We start from the raw sequence: 19,201 nt of genomic DNA on the forward strand, positions 1-19,201 counted from the left end.
CACACGGTGTAAAAAGGTAGAAGTAGTCTTTGCCAAAAAGAAATAAGTATGTAGGCTATTAAGTAACTCAGCCAAGTTGAGAACTGTTTCTTCTCTCTCATTTGGGTTAAGAACTCTCTCCTCTTCTCCCCTCCTACCCTTCAAAAAAGAATAAACAGCTGAAACATGCCAGTAATCTCGGCTTTTTGGAAGCACTTGGGAGGCTGAGGCAGGGGGATAGCTGTGATTTCGAGGCCAGCCTGGGTTACCTAATGAAACTGTCTGGAGCAGACAAAAAGCCAAATGAACAGTCACAATAGATGCCTCATGTCGCTCTCCCACTTCTAGCTGCCTAGGAACTTAAGTAACCCAGACGTTTGGGGTCAGCAGGATAAGGACCACAATTCCACCACAGACTTTTCAGATAAAGAAACCTAATTCTTTCGCCTCAAAGCTTTAGAACCCCAAGTGAAGGTCGCTTTGCCGTGCCGTGCTCTTCCAGGTTACACCAGCCTGGTAGGAAGGCAAACACCCGTGAAAAGGAGATCGACTCTGCTTCCACTCTAGAGACCAGCGGGCAGCAGAATATGGTGGGTTTGGTTGTCCCTGTGCACTTTCACCCAGCCTTTAGGCCACACCCATTTCACGGTCCACGCGGTGGCTTGTAGCACCTGTTCTGAAGCCGAAAGGTGGCTCCGTGTCCTTCCTGTCAGACCTACTCGCGGCGAGCCGGCGACGAGAACTGGCTTCGCTCTCAGAGCCTGGCTTGGTCTGTGCTGATCCCTACCCCAGCAGCCTCCCGCCCGGCCATACCTGCTCCGCCACAGCACACCTCCACGAAGCGAGCGCACACACGCGCGGCCCCCAGACGCCGCCATCTCGCCTCCTCCTGAGCGGACACGCCCCCTTCCGCCTTCGGACGCACGCCCTTGTCGTCACCGGGCCAATCAGGAACGTGAAAGGCTGGGCCCGGAAGCTTCTGCGTACGGCTCCGCCTCTGCCGGGCCCACCCCCGCGGAGTGTGTGGGCAGGCGCGCCGGGGCGATGGGACAGCCGCTCCTGTGCCCGAAAAATCTGAGCCACCTTGTGCTCAGTCACGATGTGTGCATGGCACAAGGATGCTGGCGCCCTCGGCGGCCAGAAGAAGGCGTTGGATCCCTTGGAACGGGGTGTCTATTCTTATCTCATTGATGGGGCTCCAGAGGCGAGGGGTTTATGTAAGAAATATGGAAAGCTGTTAAACTAGGCTCCCGGTGATGGTGCTTTCTCCTGTACTTTCCAGTTATGAGGGGAAAACGAATTTTTCAGTGGTACATAACAGTTTTGTTTTTGTTTTTGTTTTTTTTCCTAAGCGCTGGAGACCCGCAGCCAGCCCTTGGATATTATTACCATTTTAAAGGTCTGCGAGGATAAGCAACTTTCTCAAGGGCACATTAACCCCACAAAGGGCTCGCAAATTGTATAATAATAGAAAATCCAGTATTTCTACATCATTGGTGTCAAAACCCATGATCTGAACACCCCGCCCCCCTTTTAAGGCCCTAGAAAAATGGTTGAACCTGAATGCAAAAACTGAAGGAAGGCAGCCCTGATTTTTCTTCTAGTAAACACCAAACGGATAAGCTAATTAGTGCTTTAGATTAATTCTGGATAGTTACTTAAATTCACTTACAGCAAAACCAGCCACTAAAGAGAACCTAAACCGGGCTTGGTGGCACACCCCTCTAATCCCAGCACTCAGGAGGCAGAGGCAGGAGGATTTCTGAGTTCCAGGCCACCCTGGTCTACAAAGTGAGTTCCAGGACAGCCAGGGCTACACAGAGAAACCATGTCTCGAAAAACCAAAAAAAAAAAAAAAAAAAAAAAAAAAAAAAAAAAAGAGAGAGAGAGAGAGAACCTAAGAAGTCACAAGTTTGGTAATTCAAGGCAAACACCTCCCTTTGTCATACTTTTCCAGAGCCTGGAAAAGAAACACACACAACATAATTTTGGTATGGAATTGAGTGTTGTAATTCAAATGATTGAGGTGAGTTATTTCAAAATAACACTGGAATCCCAGTATTTTGGAGTGTCCTGAATTCCAGGCCAGCCTGGGCTACCTAGACCCTGTTTTAACAAAACAAAACAAAACAAAACAAAAACCCTAGTTTTATATAACACTATTTTTTTTCAATTCTTTAGAAAACATGTTATAAATATACTGTATATACCTTTTTTAAAAGGAGCAAAACTAAAAACACATAATAAAAAGAGGTGGTGAAATGGCTCAGTGGTTAAGAGCACTAGTTGCTTTAAAGGACCCGGTTCGATTCCCAGCACCCAGATGGTGTATCACAAGTATCTATATCTCCAGTTCCAGGAGATACCATGCTCTTCTGGCCTCTGAGGGCACCAGGCATGCAAGTTGCAAGCAGGCACACGTGCAGTTAAAACACTCATGTGTGCAGGTTCTGGTTGTGGCCAGAAGGCATTGAATATCTTGTAATTGAAGTTATAGAGAGTTTGAGTTACCTAGTGTGGGTACTGGAAACAAGGTCTTCTAAAAGAGTAGCCAGTGCTCTTAACTACTGAGCCATCTCTAAGCCCTGAGAAATTTGATATATTGGATTTGACAATGACTTCTTGGCTGTAACACCAAAAGCACAGAGAACAACAAAAGATAACTGAACTTCAAGGTTGGAAAGTTACCTCCTTTTTGCATCTACTAAGCATATTATTTTACTATTATTTCTATTACTTGTTAGTGTGACCACATTACATTTTAATTATTCATTTAATGTGTATGTTTTGCCTGTTTATATGTATATGCACAACATACATGTATGGTTAGATCTGGAACTAGAGTTGAATACCATCCTGTGGGTACTAGAAACTCGAGCCTTCTGTAAGAGCACCCAACATATGTTCTTAACCATTGAACCAGCTCTCTAGCCCCAAATTAGAATTTTATTTTTTTGTGATTTTAAATTATGGATCTGTGTGTAGATATGCCACATTTGTAGGTGTCCTCTTAGACTAGAGGTGTCGCATGCCCCCCAGAGCTGCTGGAAACCAAACTCAGGACCTCTGGGAGAACAGTGCATGCTCTTTTTTTCTTTCTTCCTTTTTTTTTTTTTTTTTTTTTTTTTTGAGACAGGGTTTCTCTGTATAGCCCTGGCTGTCCTGGAACTCACTTTGTAGACCAGGCTGGCCTCGAACTCAGAAATCCGCCTGCTTCTGCCTCCCGAGTGCTGGGATTAAAGGTGGTGCTTATCCCTGGACTGGTGGTCCTGGATTCTGTAAGAAAGCAGGTTGAATCACTTCTCGGCCTTTTGGCTAAGATCAAGTGAAGAGAGCAGGCTGAGCAAGCCATGGGGAGCAAGCCAATAAGCAGCACCCCTCCGTGGCCTGGACTTCAGCTCCTGCCTCCAGGTTCCCGTCCTGACTTCCCCTCATTGACTGTGACTCAGGATAAAGCCAAATAAGCCCTTTCCTCCCCAAATTTTTGGTCATGGTGTTTCACCACACATCAGACATCCTAAGACAGTGTGTTTTCAGTGATTAGTACAGGGAAACCCTGTACTATAAGCTCTGCTCCTGGAGCTGCACAGAGCCAGACAGTGTGTTATCAGAACCTGAGCGGCCACTACACAGGCCCTTCAAGAAATGGCAAGGATAAGCCGGGCATGGTGGCGCATGCCTTTAATCCCAGCACTCGGGAGGCAGAGGCAGGCGGATTTCTGAGTTCGAGGCCAGCCTGGTCTACAAAGTGAGTTCCAGGACAGCCAGGGCTACACAGAGAAACCCTGTCTCGAAAAACCAAAAAAAAAAAAAAAAAAAAAAGAAATGGCAAGGATTGAGAGAGGAGAGATTAAACAGCTTTCCAATATTAAGGAGGCTTTTGAGATGGACATGGGCAGGTCTGTGCTCCACTTACACATAGGAAAACCACTCATTCATTCGTGAAGCCTTTCTGAGGCACCATCACCTAGTCACACTCTGGGACACAGTCTGAGAAATGTGTCCTTAGGTGTTTAGGTGCTTTCTTGTGTGAATGTCAAACTGTGACTGCCAGTAGTGCATTTACACAACCCTAGATGGTATGGGTCTGCCATTCAATGAGGTTGTGTTCAGAGGGAGGGGGCTGGAGCCAGAGCTGGACCCTGAGACACTGGACACCCGAGGCACCAGCTTTACCACCCGACTAGGTTCCTGGCCCCTGTGGCCACTTGATGCTCTGAACATGCCATGCTGAGGTTGCTACCTGTTAGTAAGTTTTCTGACTTTTTACTAAGATTATATTCTAGTTCGGCATTGTAGCACACACCAATAATTCCAGTACTCAGGAGGCAGATTCTCAAGCAGATCTTTGTGAGTTTGAAGCCAGCCTGGTCTGCATAGTGAGTTCCAGATCAGCCACATGGTGAGAATACATGGTGAGACTCTTTCTCAATAATAAATAGATAGACAAATAAAAAGAATGGACTCTAATACAATAAAAACTTACATAGATCAGTAAGCCATTTATTAGCACTATCAAGTATGTACTGTACACAATTGTGCTACATTTTTACAAGACTGGCAATGCACTGGCTTGTTTGCACCAAGACCTGAGTAAAACACATCATCACAGCTGTGACCTCGCTAGGTCCCAGGAATTTTTCAGCTCCATTACCATCTTATGGTAATATGCAGTTCACTGACCAAAACGATATTTAGGCGGTAAACAGCTGTAAATATAAAACATTGTTCTAGGTACCAAAGAGACCAGAAGGGTCTAGAGCTAAGAAAATGAAAGGTCCTGACCTTGTAGAGCTTTTGTTATAGTTATTAGCACAGACAGGGGGGAGGAGCCATAACAAAATGCCTTGGGGTGTGCGGGCAGCAGATATGGAATGGGAGGGGACCACGTTCAAGACCAGCGATCTGGGAATGTAAAGATCTGGATGACGTGATGGAAGTGACCATGCAGGAATGTGAGGGAGGTTCTGGCACAGGAGAGGCAAGCACACCTATTAAGGTGGGAGGGAGCATGTCTAATTGGAATATTACCGGGAAAATTCAAACCTACTACCAAGCCCTAAAGAACAAAATAGCCTTGACAATTATCTGAATGGTTTTCAAGAAAAATTTATTTCCATAAATTAATTAATGTAACAGTGGGCATTTAGAGTCACAAACTATCAAACAGAAAAGGAACTGTAGGGTATCATGTATACTAGCATTACCAAAGATGGACACATTTCACTGAACTATTAGCCATGATAATACAGGAACACTAGGGACAGCAACTTACTGGCCCAGATCCTAGTTCAAGGGGGCCTCTTGTTGAGAATTAAAATCCAACCAACACCAGACAGTCTTATAAAGACAGAATGAGCCTCAGATTTTAGCATGCTGGGCTGGATGGCGGCTAAATGAGGGCCCCAGCTTCACAACCAAGATGGCTTTTGCTGGTCAAAGTGTGGCTAAATTGGAATATTAATTGTGATTTGAACAAAATTTAACTCATCTTCCTAGCCAGTTCTATATAGTTCAGTCCAGGAAAGTAGCCCTCTCCTGACAGGAATGCAGGTGAGGACATTCCATACCACTGGCCAATTATTTATGCTTTGGATACAGCCACCCACAATGTGGTCATTAAAAAGGCCCTTTTCATGATACCAGGGGAAAAGCTATAGAAACAAACCAAGGATATTAAAGAAAGCACCAACTGCATACTCCCCTCCCCCCAGGTACCAGGAGGAAAGTATCACAACCTAAAAGTTGGTCTTGCACAGATCTTAATGCACATGGTACAGAAGAGACTGAGCCCCAGCCTGGGGAGATGGAGGGCTGGGTCCACTTGGCTGCACTGCAGCCTCGGACCTGCTGCCACAGCCCTGCAGACTTGCTGCTGCTCTTAGCCTGGTGGGCAGAGGACACACCCAGGGGAAGGATGCCCAGAGGGTGGGATCTAGAACTGACCTCAGGCTGGCTCTGGAGCCCTCACAGAAGACCCTTTCAGGCAAAATTGTGGAAAAAAAAAAAAAAAAAGTCATGATTTTCACAGCTCTTGGAGGAGCACAGAGTTTAGGATTCACAGCATGAGTTTCTGAGCTCTTCAGGCTCCAGTAAGGCAAAAAAGCTTCATCTCTTCCCACTGCACCTCTCTCAGTCAGCTCTTATAGTAAGGGCAGCAGGAAGACAGACACAATCTGCTTTAACAGGTGATGAGGTACAACTAGATGGGTGGAGAGGCGGGATGGGACAGCAGGGGAGGAAAAGAAGACAGGCACTAGTGAGGGAAGAGGCTGCTCTGGCGAGAGACTGAAAGGTGGCCAAGGAAACGACTGAAATCTGGCTGAACCTGAAATTTGTCTTCTTTCCCCATAATCATGAAAACACTAAACTTCTGGAGGTGAGCTACAGCTAGGTATGTTGTGCTTAATGTCAGCTTCTCATCACTTGAGTGGCAAGTCCCCATCCTCAGAAATTCTACCTTTACAGAACCACTCTATAGGTTTGGCAGGTGACATGCCAGCAGCCACCACCTCCAGTCATTGTCAAAGACCAAGGTTCTGAGGACACTAAGGTGTCTCTGAGGCTGGCTGACCACTGTGAAACATGATGGTAAGACAGGTGTGGCTGAGTCTCTTAGTTCTGAGCTGGAGGGCAGACCAAGATGGCAGATTTCCTCTTCCATTCCCAGGACAAGTCCTGTGCTCCGAGATGCTAAGAGTCCAGACCAGTGTTTCCAGCCTCTTACATGCCACACTAGTCATGGACAAATTCTAAAGGTCTGTATACTGGTGGTACCCCAGCTGTGGACACCTCACCTTTTTGGGGTAATCTGATGCCCCAGTAACCATGGTGGTTAAACTGATGAAAGGCTGTTTGCTGCCCACTAGCTTGCAAGCTGTCTAATGTACAGTGTCTTAGATGTACTTGTAGAAGGGCAAAATGTGTAACTCATTTCAGTCCCTGAAGTAACAACACAGAGTTCAGAAGCACTGAGTAACTAAAACTCCTGCCCCAACGAGGGAGAGAGAGATTCAGGTGAACACAGGTCACGTGTGTATGGTCTGGGCATCATGTGTAAACCAGGATCTGCATACACTGCTGAAGACCATCGTGCAAACTAGCTTGTTCTCTTCTGTGATAGAGCTGTGACCTTCAAGTCTCCATACACCAGCAGGTGTGTGTTAACTTATTTAAACAGCTGAGGAGGTGAAGGACATGATACGTTTCCCCATACTTATGTCCAGTTTAACTGTTTCAGGGTGGCCCAGACCACCAACCCGCAAAGGAAAGGCACATAAAGACCCTGAACTGGTGGTGCCCCTTCTCCTTAGCCACTGACAAATGGGGAATGAAAGAATCGTAGAAGCGTTGGCCAACATTCCAGGACAGCACTGCTCACTCTTCTCTACAGACGAACAGAGAAATGTCCCTGGACCAAGCCAGGAGAATGGGAAGAAATGAGCATTGTTCAGCAGCTAGCTTGAGCATCTTAGCCATCAGCCAAGCAGTTTGAACTTCTGACCTCTGAGCGGTAGGTGTGAAGAATGAATGGGAGAGAGGGTGGGATGAGAACACACAGGAGAGGAAGGAGCACAGTAAGGACACTGGGGAGGGTGAGCTCTGAGGGCCTGCTGCTCAGACGACAGACGGCAGCCTACCGCCTGCAGACTCCTCTGGGCGCAAACCTAGGAACTGTGCTACTTGTAGCATGCAAACCTTTCCAGTAGGTTTGACGAGGGAGCAGAGTCCACGAGGCACTCTCAGAGAGCACTGGCTCTGGCCCTTGACAGAACCAGGCACTCTAGCAGCTGAAAACACTCTTGGTCAGCCTCTGACACCACTGCTAACTTCATCATATACCAACATTTCAGAGAAACCCACACTCCACCTTAACAGTTTTTAAGTGGTTACGAGAGAAATCTGCTTTTATGCACGTCACTAAATGAATATGTGTATTCAGTGGGCAGGACTGAGAAGGAGGTGAAAAGTGCTTCCTCTAGTGAACTACATGAAAAGCTGGGGGTGGGGGAGGGCTGCCTGAAACACATGGTTGGGAACACTGCCCCTCCATGTGCTGATCAATGCCTGTCACATATTCTCCTAAGACGTAAATTGTCTTTCTCCTTAATGTCTTACAAAATGGTTTAAAATCACATTTAGAGACCCCAAACATGCAGCAATAATACAAAAACAAAAGAAGAAGAAAAATGAAAATAATCAACACCATAACATTAAAAAGTGCAACTTACGCTGGGGCCTGGACGGCTCCTCTGGCACTAGTGACCCGCAGTCACAGATGGGAGAAAAGATGGGGAAAAGCCACAAACACACACAAACACACATTCTCTCAGAATAAAGGTCCTGGGCAGACAGAATCAGAGTCAAGAAACACACCAGTTCATCTTTCTCAGTCACCATAACAAGCTGGTGAGAACACACAGACCAGGCAGCCAGGTCCTCCCCAGGCCAGGTTTCTAAGTCATCTTGGGCGAGCAGCACCATGAATGGAGAGGAGCTTTCGTGTGGACACACAGACAACGAGGCCTTAGATTCCTAGTGTTGCTTAAGATGTGTGGCTTTTCCACCAGTGATGGGAGACGGGAAGGAGGTGGCCTGGTCACTCAGGACCATCCCCAGGAGAAAGGGAGCATTCCTGAGGCTCTAGACTCAGCAGTAGAATTAGAGGGCCCTTCTTCACCAGCTTCTAAAAAGGCTGCACCTTGAAATAAGTAAAAATTCATGGGCTGGGCATTGTGAGTGGTTTGGGCACAGGGCTAAAATCAAGGAACCTCATCCAGGGAGGTCTGCAAAAGTTCAAAGTGGAGACCCCGAACTGTTCTCAGCAGCTGGCTGATGCTCCTGCTCCCCCTCCTTGGCAAAGAACGTCTCCAGTTCCATCAGCTTCTGAATCAGAAGAGCGTCCAGCTCCTGAGTCTGCAGAGCCGCCTTCTGGGCCCTGGTGAAGCTGCCGGCCAGCTTCACCTTACCTCGAGCTCGTCTCTTTCGAGGGACGGTAAAATCCTGGAATTCCAGAACACGCTTCCTTTTCTGCTGGCTGATAGAGATCAGGGTACCATTTCGTTCTTTGGGTTCCTCAAAGATGGTCTCTAAACACCTAAGGACAGAGCACAAATCAGAATCACCAACAGTCCCAAGCTGTCTGCACTGACTCCCAATTCAACTGTGTCCTGTGGCCAACTGCTGTTTCTATGCATGAGAAAAAGCACACGTGTGTATATAACTATGTGCACAAAGGAAAGTTAGAACTGACAGGTGTACAGCAAGACTGAGGCTGGTTCCTCACACTAGTGTATATAACAGAGGCTGGTTCTGCACACTAATATATATAATACAGGCTGGTTCCTCACACTAGTGTGCTAACTTCTGGTTTTGTAAATGCTCTCCACAGCAGTTGACACTGGGCCATTGACTGTCACATAGCCCTGGTCAAGATGATTCCTGAGCCCTCTACTTCTGCCTCCCATGTGCTGGGATTACACATGCACTACCACACCAGCACGCAGACAACGAGCCTTTTAAACTATATGAAGAATATGGAATTCTACCACAAATTTACTTTGGGTTTTCCTTCTGTGAACAAAGCTATTAGTTCACAAACCACAAAATAAAAAATAAATGAAAACTGGTGGCTGGAATTAGCCGTAGGACGTTTGCCTAACACACATGAGGGGCCTGGGCTACAATCCAGCATGGTCTTAAAGAAAGGAAAGACAGATACAATGATGCAAGTCTGTAGTCTCAACTAGCAGGGAGGCTGAAGGACAGTCACTTGATTTGGGGGCAAGCCCTGAGTAGGCCTAGAATTTGGTAACCACTTCCAATGGTAACAAACAACATGCACTGTCCTGCATGGGGCTCTTACCTACGAAAGACCCTGAGCTTATTTTCATTTAATTAACATTGTCCGATTCGCTTTCAACAGCTATGCATTATATTTCCTTGTAAGAATGGACCTAAGTGGGCTGGAGAGATGGCTCAGGGGTTAAGAGTGCCGACTGCTCTCCTGAAGGTCACAAGTTCAAATCCCAGCAACCGCATGGTGGCTCACAACCATCCGTAATGAGATCTGACGCCCTCTTCTGGTGCGTCTGAAGACAGCTACAGTGTACTTAGATTAAATAAATAAATCTTAAAAAAACAAAAACAAAAACAAAAAAAACCAATTACCTTTAAAAAAAAAAAAAAAAAAGAATGGACCTAAGTTTAGTGAGCACTCTAATAACGGACACTTGGTTGTTCCTGTCTTGCCAATTACCTAGCAATGCTGCTATGAATGGGCTTCTAGGCAGAATGCCTTCCAGGCAGAGCCCATGTCCAGAATACTGGGATAAAATACCAGTACTCTCTTCCTTCAACCCAGACAAATCAGGCAATTTAGTGCCCGTCACTGCTTTGAGCTGACTTTAGACCCAGAGCAGGCCAGTGATGCCACATCAGTATCTGGGCTAAGATCATGGCTGAAGCAGTAACTACAAGCCCAGCTGAAACACGGCAGTGTACTCATCAAGACCCACCTGTAAAGCACACAGACTGCTACATAGGCCAGAATCCCATTTCATATCACTGAGCCCAATACAAGAACCCAGACCCCTATTCTAGCTACTTCTAAAGCCCAACACTGGACTAGATATGGGGCCACCTGTAATCCAGAGCTTTCCAGAGGCAGAAGCAGGTGGATCTGTGAATTTTAGGCTAGCCAAGCATGCACGATGAGACTGCCCCACAAAAAACAGGCAACAAGAAAAGTCCACTCAATACTGGGTAGGGTTGAGTTGAAATGCCTTTCTACCCAAGAAAGGTGAGAGGCATTAGTCAGCCCAGCACTGCCCTGAACCCGGCTGCAGGACTCACCTGCTCGCAGGAGGAGACTTGTAATTCTTGTTTGTATAGATTTCCTCTAAACTAAACTCCTTCTTCTTTAACCTGTGAAGAGAAGAAACAATCCTCACTAGCTGTCACTGTCATGAACTCTTCCAAGTTAAAAAGAGAAAAACAGTTCATCCCACTCCTGGCCACTAGAGCTGCAGGAACTGGCCGGGCCCTGGCACACCAGGAAAGTACTCTACTACAGTTTCACACCAGCTGTGTCCTGTGCCAGGGTGCCCGCCTCTTCGGCATTTTGGGTTTTATGAGACAAGGTCTCACTAGGTAGCCCAGTCAGACGCTCCTGCCTCCTCTGAAAGCTGGGGACACATGCACGAGCCTGCGCCCAGATACTTTCTCTCCATGAGCAGTGCTGGGCCTTGTGAATGCTGGACAGGTGCTGGACCACTAACCTAGCCACATACTCTTTTTTTATTCTTCATGGCTTAGAAATGATAAGCTTTAGTGGCTGGCAAGAATTTAATGAACACAATGAACTTTTATTGGGTGAGTTGGTTAGTTTATTTATTCATTCACTCATTCATTTATTTATAAGACAAGGTTTCTCTGTATAGCCCTGGCTATCCTGGAACTCCCTCCACCCCCAGCCCCCACCCCCCAAAAAAGAAAAAAGTGAAATCCACAATGATACAGCACTGACTGGCCTTTCAGGTGTCTGCTTCCTCTTTTTGACAAGACCTAAGTTCAGGAATTTTGCACATTTTTAAATTGGGTTGTTCATTTCCTCGCTGAGTTTTAAGAGTTTGTGGTGCAAGAATACACAGCTCAGGGGTATGGAACTTCCCTGGCCATGCAATAAGGACCCAGGGCTGATCTTAAGTACAGAAAGAGGGCAGAACGAGGGGAGGAGGTGTGTATTCTGGACAATAGTCCTCACTTAGATTTTTCTTTTACTTTCTTTTCTTTTCTGTTTCCTTTTCTCTTCTCTTCTTTTCTTTTTGGTTTTTTGAGACAGGGTTTCTCTGTGTAGCTCTGGCTGTCCCGGAACTCACTCTGTAGACCAGGCTGGCCTCAAACTCAGAAATCTGCCTGCCTCTGCGTTCCCAAGTGCTGGGATTAAAGGCATGAGATAAAGAGAGCTGTGAGCTACCATGTCGGTGCTAGGAATTGAACCCCAGTCGGGAAAGAGCAGCAAGTGCTCTTAATGGCCAGCCATCTCTTATCCTGAGAACCCTCTCTAACTCCAGTTCCTGGGGATTTGATGCCTTCTCCTGTTCTCTGCAGACCCAGCACACTAATAGTACATATACGTATACGAGGCTATTCACACATAGTTTATTTTTAAATAATCTTAAAAAGACAAGCTCTCTAACTGAACTGGAAGCTTACTGTTTTATGATTTTGGGGTAGGCTATAGAGCTATTCAGTAAACCTCCACCCCACATGATGTATTGGTCCACCTTACACTGCGTGGTTGAACTGCATTTGTGGGGATGCCATAGAAAGAAACGCACTAAAAAACTTCTGGTGGTGTGCTGCAGCTTCTTGCCGCTTCCAAGGACTCAGGCTGACTGGATGCACATGCTGAGGCAAGGCACACGGAGAACACGTGATGTTTGGAGGGACTAAATAGGACTCCATGGAGTGAAGGAGACAGAGCTTGGTTTGCTGGTACAGCTAGCTGTAGAACATTTGTGGTTCTCCCATCTTTGCTGATCTTCACTTCCCTGAGAGAGGCACAGCTAGGAACATCAACTGGTGTCCCTCCTGGTCCCTCCTGCTGACTCAAGCTGAGGCCTGACTGTCTCTGCTAGGTGATGTCACTGCTGTTGCATCTGTGACGTGTTTGCGAGTGGATTGAGCTGCCACTGTCTGCTAACCTGTGGAATGAACAGCTGATTTCCAGACAACACAGAGTTGCTCCAAAAAACCTTTCTAAACAGGCCCACTTCCCCATATCCTCTCTTTTCCACTACTCTGGTGGGTGGTAGGTTGTTAGAAGGAAGGTGCAAAGTACCTGTTCAGAAGCACCCTGAAATGTTACCTTGTACACACCTGGGGAATAGCAGAGGGTAACATTCTCCCTAAAGGAAGTTCATAGCTTCCAGGAAGACTGATCACTCTCTGTCTCTTGATTTCAATGTAAACAAGATGAAGAGGTATGGATACATGAATATGGAGGCCTCAAACATTCAGACCATAGCATAGTAGAGGGACATTCAGTGAAGAGCGGAGGGATAGTTCCTCTGCGACAGTCAGGTGTATCACAAGCACTCACTAACCCTAACAAAAAGCAGACACAAGCTTAGATAACTGGTGGCCGCTTAGCATGTTTAAAGGGAAGATCAGTCAATGGACTTACACATTGCTAACAGCCATTCTAACACAGTCAAGGGAACATGAGCAAGATCAAATTGGTTCCACAGGGGTCGTCTGTTAGGCCATGGTTTGTTTGTCCAACCAGGAAAAACAGCCATATCAATAATGGAAGTCTTTACCATCTCAACAGACAGTACAACAAAATGAAGATGACGACGACACCATTTGTTTCCACACAAACTGGGATCTGGCGTAACTACTGTGAAGGTTGGCGCCTGATCTAATCCACTCTTACGGGCAACCTTGTGCTAAGTATTAGTAATAAATAAATAAGTCAAAGGAAATAACTATATTGGCTATAAACTGAACTTGAAAGCAGAAGAAAGTAAAAGTAAAAAAAAAACAAAACCCAGGGCTGAAGATATAGTAAGCGCACACAGGAGAGGGCTTGCTTCGCACGCAAAGCCCTGGGTTCCATCTCTAGCACGGCATAAAACTGGATTTGGTGGCACATAGCTGTAATCACAGTATGTCAGAGGTGCAGACAGGAAGTTCAAGGCCATCTTATACAAGACCTATTCTCAAAAACAAACCACAAAGAAAAACCAAACCTCCCAAATGTGACTTACCTAGACATATTTAGAAAACAAGTATATTCAGTCCTATGGTCGTGAGACTCCTAAAGAATAAAGCATCAAGATGGACGACAGGCTGGCAAATGGAGACAGAACATACAGAAAACCAACTCACAACACAGAGTGGCTTCCTCCATCCTGAAGGGCTTGCCAGGCCTCCCAGACACACCACCTTTAAGCACAAGTCACTAACATCACCTGCAAATCTTTCCCTTTTTTTTATTTTACTTTTTCTTTGAAACAGGGTCTGTGATGGTTTGTATATCCTTGGACCAGGGAGTGGCACCATCTGAAGGTGTGGCCTTGTTGGAATAGGTGTGACCTGGTTGGAATGGGTGTGTCACTGTGGGTGTGGGTATAAGATCCTCACTCCAGTTACCTGGAAGTCAGTCTTCCACTAGCAGCCTTTGGATGAAGACATAGAACTCTCAGCTCCTCCTGTGCCATGCCTGCCTGGATACTGCCATGCTCCCACCTTGATGATGATGGACTGAACCTCTGAACCTGTAAGCCAGCCCCAATTAAATGTTGTTTTTATAAGACTTGCCTTGGTCATGGTGTCTGTTCACAGCAGTAAAACCCTAACTAAGACAGGGTTTCACTATGTAGGCCTGAATGAGGTGTGAAACTCATGCAGACTAGGCTGGCCTCAACTTACAGAAGTCCACCCACCTCTGCCTCCAAAGTGATAGGATTAAAAGCATGTGCCCCCAACACCTACCTTAAAATTAATTTTTGTTGTTGTTATTTTTCGAGACAGGGTTTCTCTGTGTAGCCCTGGCTATCTTGGAACTCACTTTGTAGACCAGGCTTGCCTCGAACTCAGAAATCCACCTGCCTCTGCCTCCCAAGTTTAAAGGCGTACACCACCACTGTCCAGCTTTAAAATTAATTCTTTTTTTTAAAAGATTTATTTATTTATTATATATAAGTACACTGTAGCTGTCTTCAGACACACCAGAAGAGGCATCCAATCTCATTGCAGGTGGTTGTGAGCCACCATGTGGTTGCTGGGATTTGAACTCAGGACCTCTGAAAGAGCAGTTAGTGCTCTTAACCACTGAGCCATCTCTCCAGCCCCCTAAAATTAATTCTTAATTTAAAATTTAACTTGCATGGTATATATGTGTGCAGGGGGAAGGTTGTTTGGGCCTCAGTGCACATTGGGTTATTTTTTTGTAGTCTGTTCTCTCCTATCTTTCTTTTTTTTTTTTTTTTTTTTTTTGGTTTTTCGAGAAAGGGTTTCTCTGTATAGACCTGGCTATCCTGGAACTCACTTTGTAGACCAGGCTGGCCTTGAACTCAGAAATCAGCCTGCCTCTGCCTCCTGAGTGCTGGGATTAAGGCGTGCGCCACCACCGCCCGGCTCTCCTATCTTTCTTTTCATGGGTTCTGGGAATGGAATTCAGGTCGCCAGGCTTGTGTACTGAATGATTTGACTTGTTGAACGATCTCAACAGACACATTAATTTTTTTTTAAATCTTTATTTTTTATTATATGTTAGTACACAGTAGCTGTCTTCAGACATGCCAGAAGAGGGCATCAGATCGCATTATGGATGGTTGTAATCCACCATGTGGTTGCTGGGATTTGAACTCAGGACCTTCAGAAGAGCAGTAGGTGCTATTAACTACTGAGCCAGTTCTCCAGCCCCACATTAATTTTTAAAACACCCCCCCACACAGACACACCCACAGAGAGAGAGAGAGAGAGAGAGAGAGAGAGAGAGAGAGAGAGAGAGAGAGAGAGAGAAAGTGACTGACATTTTGTTTTTAATGTGTTTTGCCTGAATGCAAGTATGTGAACCATGTACCCAAAGAAAGCATCAGATCCCCTGGACCTGGAGCTATGAAAACTGTGAGTTGCTATGTAGGTGCTATGAACCAAACCCAGGTCTTCTGTAAGGGTAGCAAGTGCTCCTAACTGCTGAGCCCTCTCTCCAGTCTACTTTAGTTTTATGTATGTCTGTTGGGGGGTATGCATGTGTGAGATCTGATGATTTTAAAAGATGCCTGGGAGCGGGAGTTAGAGGTGGGTAACATAATGTGGATGCTGGGAACCACAGGGTACGTCCTTACCTGCTGAGCCATCTCTCCAGTCTCCAGGTTAATTAAAAAGCAGAAATAAAAGCTGCCAAAGTCATTGAAACACTTAACTAGAGCACTACCTCCAGCTTCACCCTGGTGCTCACCATCTTCTCAGAGTTCCAGACACTCTCAGCTTACTTGTCTGCCTGTCCTTTAGCTAATGTGTTATTAATTAGCATACATTAGTTAGGTACAATATGGGCTTCATTATTGTGGGAAAACTCTGCTAATCAAGGTTGAAGCCTACCATTGAACAGATAGCCTTCTGGGGCTTACCACCTAATGGGGGACTCCCTTCTCCCTTCTCTGTCCTTGTCTGGGGACTTCTAAGCTTACACATATGACTCTAACTAAGAATCCTTGTAGCCTTGATTAGATAACAGGATGAATTTCCTGTCTCCTGATAAGAACCTGCTCAGCCAGCACCTGAGATTCCTGAAATGCTTCCCCATGCGAATGAGGCATTTCAGTACCCTAAGCAGCAGCTAATGACCTCTGTCTATCCTGGATGTTCCTACCCTCAGTACCCAAAACTTTCTAAGCCTTGGATCACCCTAAGTTGATCTACCTACTGTTAGCTGGTCCTGTACTCCCAGGCTTCCAGGATGGGGAGACCCCTACACACCATATTTTCACACATGTATACACTTTGATAATAATATACCCCCACAATGACCTCTCTTGTCCCCCTCCCAGTCCAGACCCCGGCATTATTTTCTAACTAGTCACCTTTTGCCTCCCGTCCTCTTTGAGGCGGAAGTAAGCCAGTGTTAACTGGAGCTACTTACAGAAGCACCATGGGGAGGAACTTAACATACTATAATAAGAATCTAACCCAGCCAAGCATGGTGGCGCACACCTTTAATCCTAGCACTTGGAAGGCAGAGGCAGGCAAATCTCTGAGTTTGAGGCCAATCTGGTTTACATAGCAAGTTCCAGGTCACCCAGAAGTGCATAGTGAGACCCTTAGTAACTGTCTCCAGTGGAGGGGTAGCTAAAGCAAAACTAACAGCAGCAGCAAAAAACCCAGGACAATGTTCCTGCTTTTTGTTGCTGGTGTTCAGGTTGTTTGTCCATCTTCTGTGTGTACACGGGTCTATATTTTTGGTGTGTCTGCAAGCTTTGTTGTACACATAGGAGGCATGATGGAAACGGGTCAAGCTTAGTCAAATGTATGAATGATGACAGCCATCACATGCATGTTCTGTCTCCTGTGAGCAAGTGAGCCTTCTGTGCTCTGTGTTTATTGATTTTGTTCTTGCTTTCTCTGCTGCTGTCAGCTGCCAGCCACCACTGCTAACACTGCTTGCTATGGCTGCTTTGATGGCCAGAGCTCAGAATTTATCTCTGGTATTTCTCATCACTAGAGTCAGTTTATGAGAGCTAGGATTTAAAAACACTGCTTCTTTAATAAGGCATTAAAGCTATACTTCCATGCATTTATATATAAGAATGTACCTCTGGCTACAGCTGAACTTCTTACACTCGAATAACCTTCGGCTCACCTATTACTGTCTTCTCGTCTCAACACCTGTCCCACCTTCTAACATACCAGGGTCTCCAAACTCCCTTTCAGAGGATGTCACACTTAACCTTCCAGCCATACATACCCACATCTCAACACTCCACACTGACTCAGGTTGCTGATGCGACTGCCCTAAAGTGTGTACAATCATTCGTTTCTGCTGGCTTCTCTTCAGCCACCTCGTCCTTCTGTCTGCTCTAGCAACTGTCCCTCCTTGCCTGCTGGGTAAGCGGTCCTCTCTGGCTCCTGGAGCCACACTATGTAGGCAACTCTCTAGTTAAGACAATTCCCTCAATCTATTGGAACCCTCCCTATGTCCAAGCCTTTCTCTTTCTCCAGGGACTTAGATTTTATTCAAGTGTCACTGTTACTGCAAACAGCTTGACCTCAGTACAGTCCAATGACCAAAACTGGCATGCTTGAGTTTCAAGTTCTCATGGTAACAACCTTTGCCACTTTTGCACAAACAAATCATCCAAAAATCTCTTACATCTATACTTGCTCTGCTCTACACTTCTAAAGGTTTCTGATCTCTAAGGGTTTTCAATTTTCCACCCTTGAAAACCTTCTATTCCTAAGATTTCTCTGTGCTCCACTCTTCAGAAATCTTTTAAAACTATTAAAAACACAGTCTTTACCTCAGCATCTGTAAGTTCATTGGGTGTGGTTTGATACCTGTCCAAAGTTCTCACCTCCCTAACATCTCCCGTTTGGAAAACACGGATCCTCTCTGTCACTCCATCTTGTTTCAGACCTTAACCTCCACTTATCAGCTATGGAATAACACTCTGCTTGGCCACTTTGAAGAATACTGATTTTGTGTACCTTCTGTGGCCTTGCCCATTGGTCTATTAAATATCAATACCTCCCCTTATTTTCTCCAGTATCACAGACCACCTTAGCTCCGAATGAACACACATGATGGGACATTGGATTCCTCAATCTGCAGTTCTACCCTAACCTACAGCACTACCACCCAGCCCTACGGCCGAAAGGTCTCAATTCTCATCAGCATTCAAGCTGACTACTGCCTATCTGCTGGGTGGTCTGGGACCTGTGCCCTGGTGTTCCTTTTTCCAAAATGAGGAGCGATACGTGGTGGAGAATGCTTGCTGATTCCTATCACAGCATTTATATAGGCACAGCAAGCTATTCAGGGCCTACCTTTTCCCTACCTTTATGTCCTGGCCATGAGCACTAGCATCACCACTGGAACAGAGGCACTGACTACTTCCCTAGATATTTACCATCAATTTTGCTTTCAGTTCATCCAGGATCTCCAGTGGTGACTCAGACCTTACCCTCCAGGGGCAAACAGACTCACTGATGGCAGCAGTACTACAAAATTGGCAAGGATTAGTTACTAACAGCAGAGGGAGATGGTCTTTATGTCTTCTTCACAGAGGAATGTCAATCCTCTTTCATATCAATCCAGAACACCAAACAGATTTCCAAAAACTTAAGAACCTGCTCAATTCCTCTGCCCAGTGGATCACTGATAGTTCAATATAGGATTGGATACTACCCTTCTTAATCCCCCTCTCCTACATTTCTTTCTTTCTTTCTTTCTTTCTTTCTTTCTTTCTTTCTTTCAGATTTATTTATTTTATATGTGAGTACACTGTAGATGTCTTCAGACACACCAGAAAAGGGCATAAGATCCCATTGCAGATGGTTGTGAGCCACCATGTGGTTGCTGGGAATTGAACTCAGGACCTCTGGAAGAGCAGCTAGTGATCTTAACCTCTGAACCATCTCTCCAGCCCTCTCCTCTATTTTCTCCCCCTCTATTTCTTTTCTTTTTTTGGGGGTGGTGGGGGAGGCTCAA

The 19,201-nt window shown here is 45.8% G+C and overlaps 2 protein-coding genes across 14 annotated transcripts in view; both read right to left on the minus strand.

The window, feature by feature from the left end:
- Nucleotides 1–886, minus strand: part of Pisd (phosphatidylserine decarboxylase) — a 49,342-nt gene extending 48,456 nt beyond the window's left edge. Inside the window, exon 1 of one of the 4 annotated variants that reach the window (XM_006503999.3) lies at nucleotides 793–886. Coding sequence is in view for 1 of the 4 variants with exons in the window: in NM_177298.3 (NP_796272.2) it covers nucleotides 793–857 (65 nt within the window). In the remaining 3 variants the exon portion in view is untranslated. The remainder of the gene's footprint in view (nucleotides 1–792) is intronic. The other 3 variants (XM_030254586.1, XM_030254583.1, NM_177298.3) reach the window with 3 other exon arrangements.
- A 3,564-nt stretch (nucleotides 887–4,450) lies between these two features.
- Nucleotides 4,451–19,201, minus strand: part of Prr14l (proline rich 14-like) — a 65,131-nt gene continuing 50,380 nt past the window's right edge. For 9 of the 10 annotated variants that reach the window (XM_017320791.2, XM_017320792.2, XM_006503843.4 and 6 more), the window contains 2 exons: nucleotides 10,834–10,905; nucleotides 4,462–9,076 (listed from right to left, as the gene is read on the minus strand). In XM_017320791.2, coding sequence (XP_017176280.1) covers nucleotides 8,776–9,076; nucleotides 10,834–10,905 — 373 coding nt within the window. In that variant the 3' untranslated portion in view covers nucleotides 4,462–8,775. Of the gene's footprint in view, nucleotides 9,077–10,833; nucleotides 10,906–19,201 lie in introns of all 10 variants that reach the window. The other variant, NM_194340.2, reaches the window with a different exon arrangement.

The sequence above is a fragment of the Mus musculus genome, chromosome 5, assembly GCF_000001635.26.
Source record: "Mus musculus strain C57BL/6J chromosome 5, GRCm38.p6 C57BL/6J".
Lineage (NCBI taxonomy): Eukaryota > Metazoa > Chordata > Mammalia > Rodentia > Muridae > Mus > Mus musculus.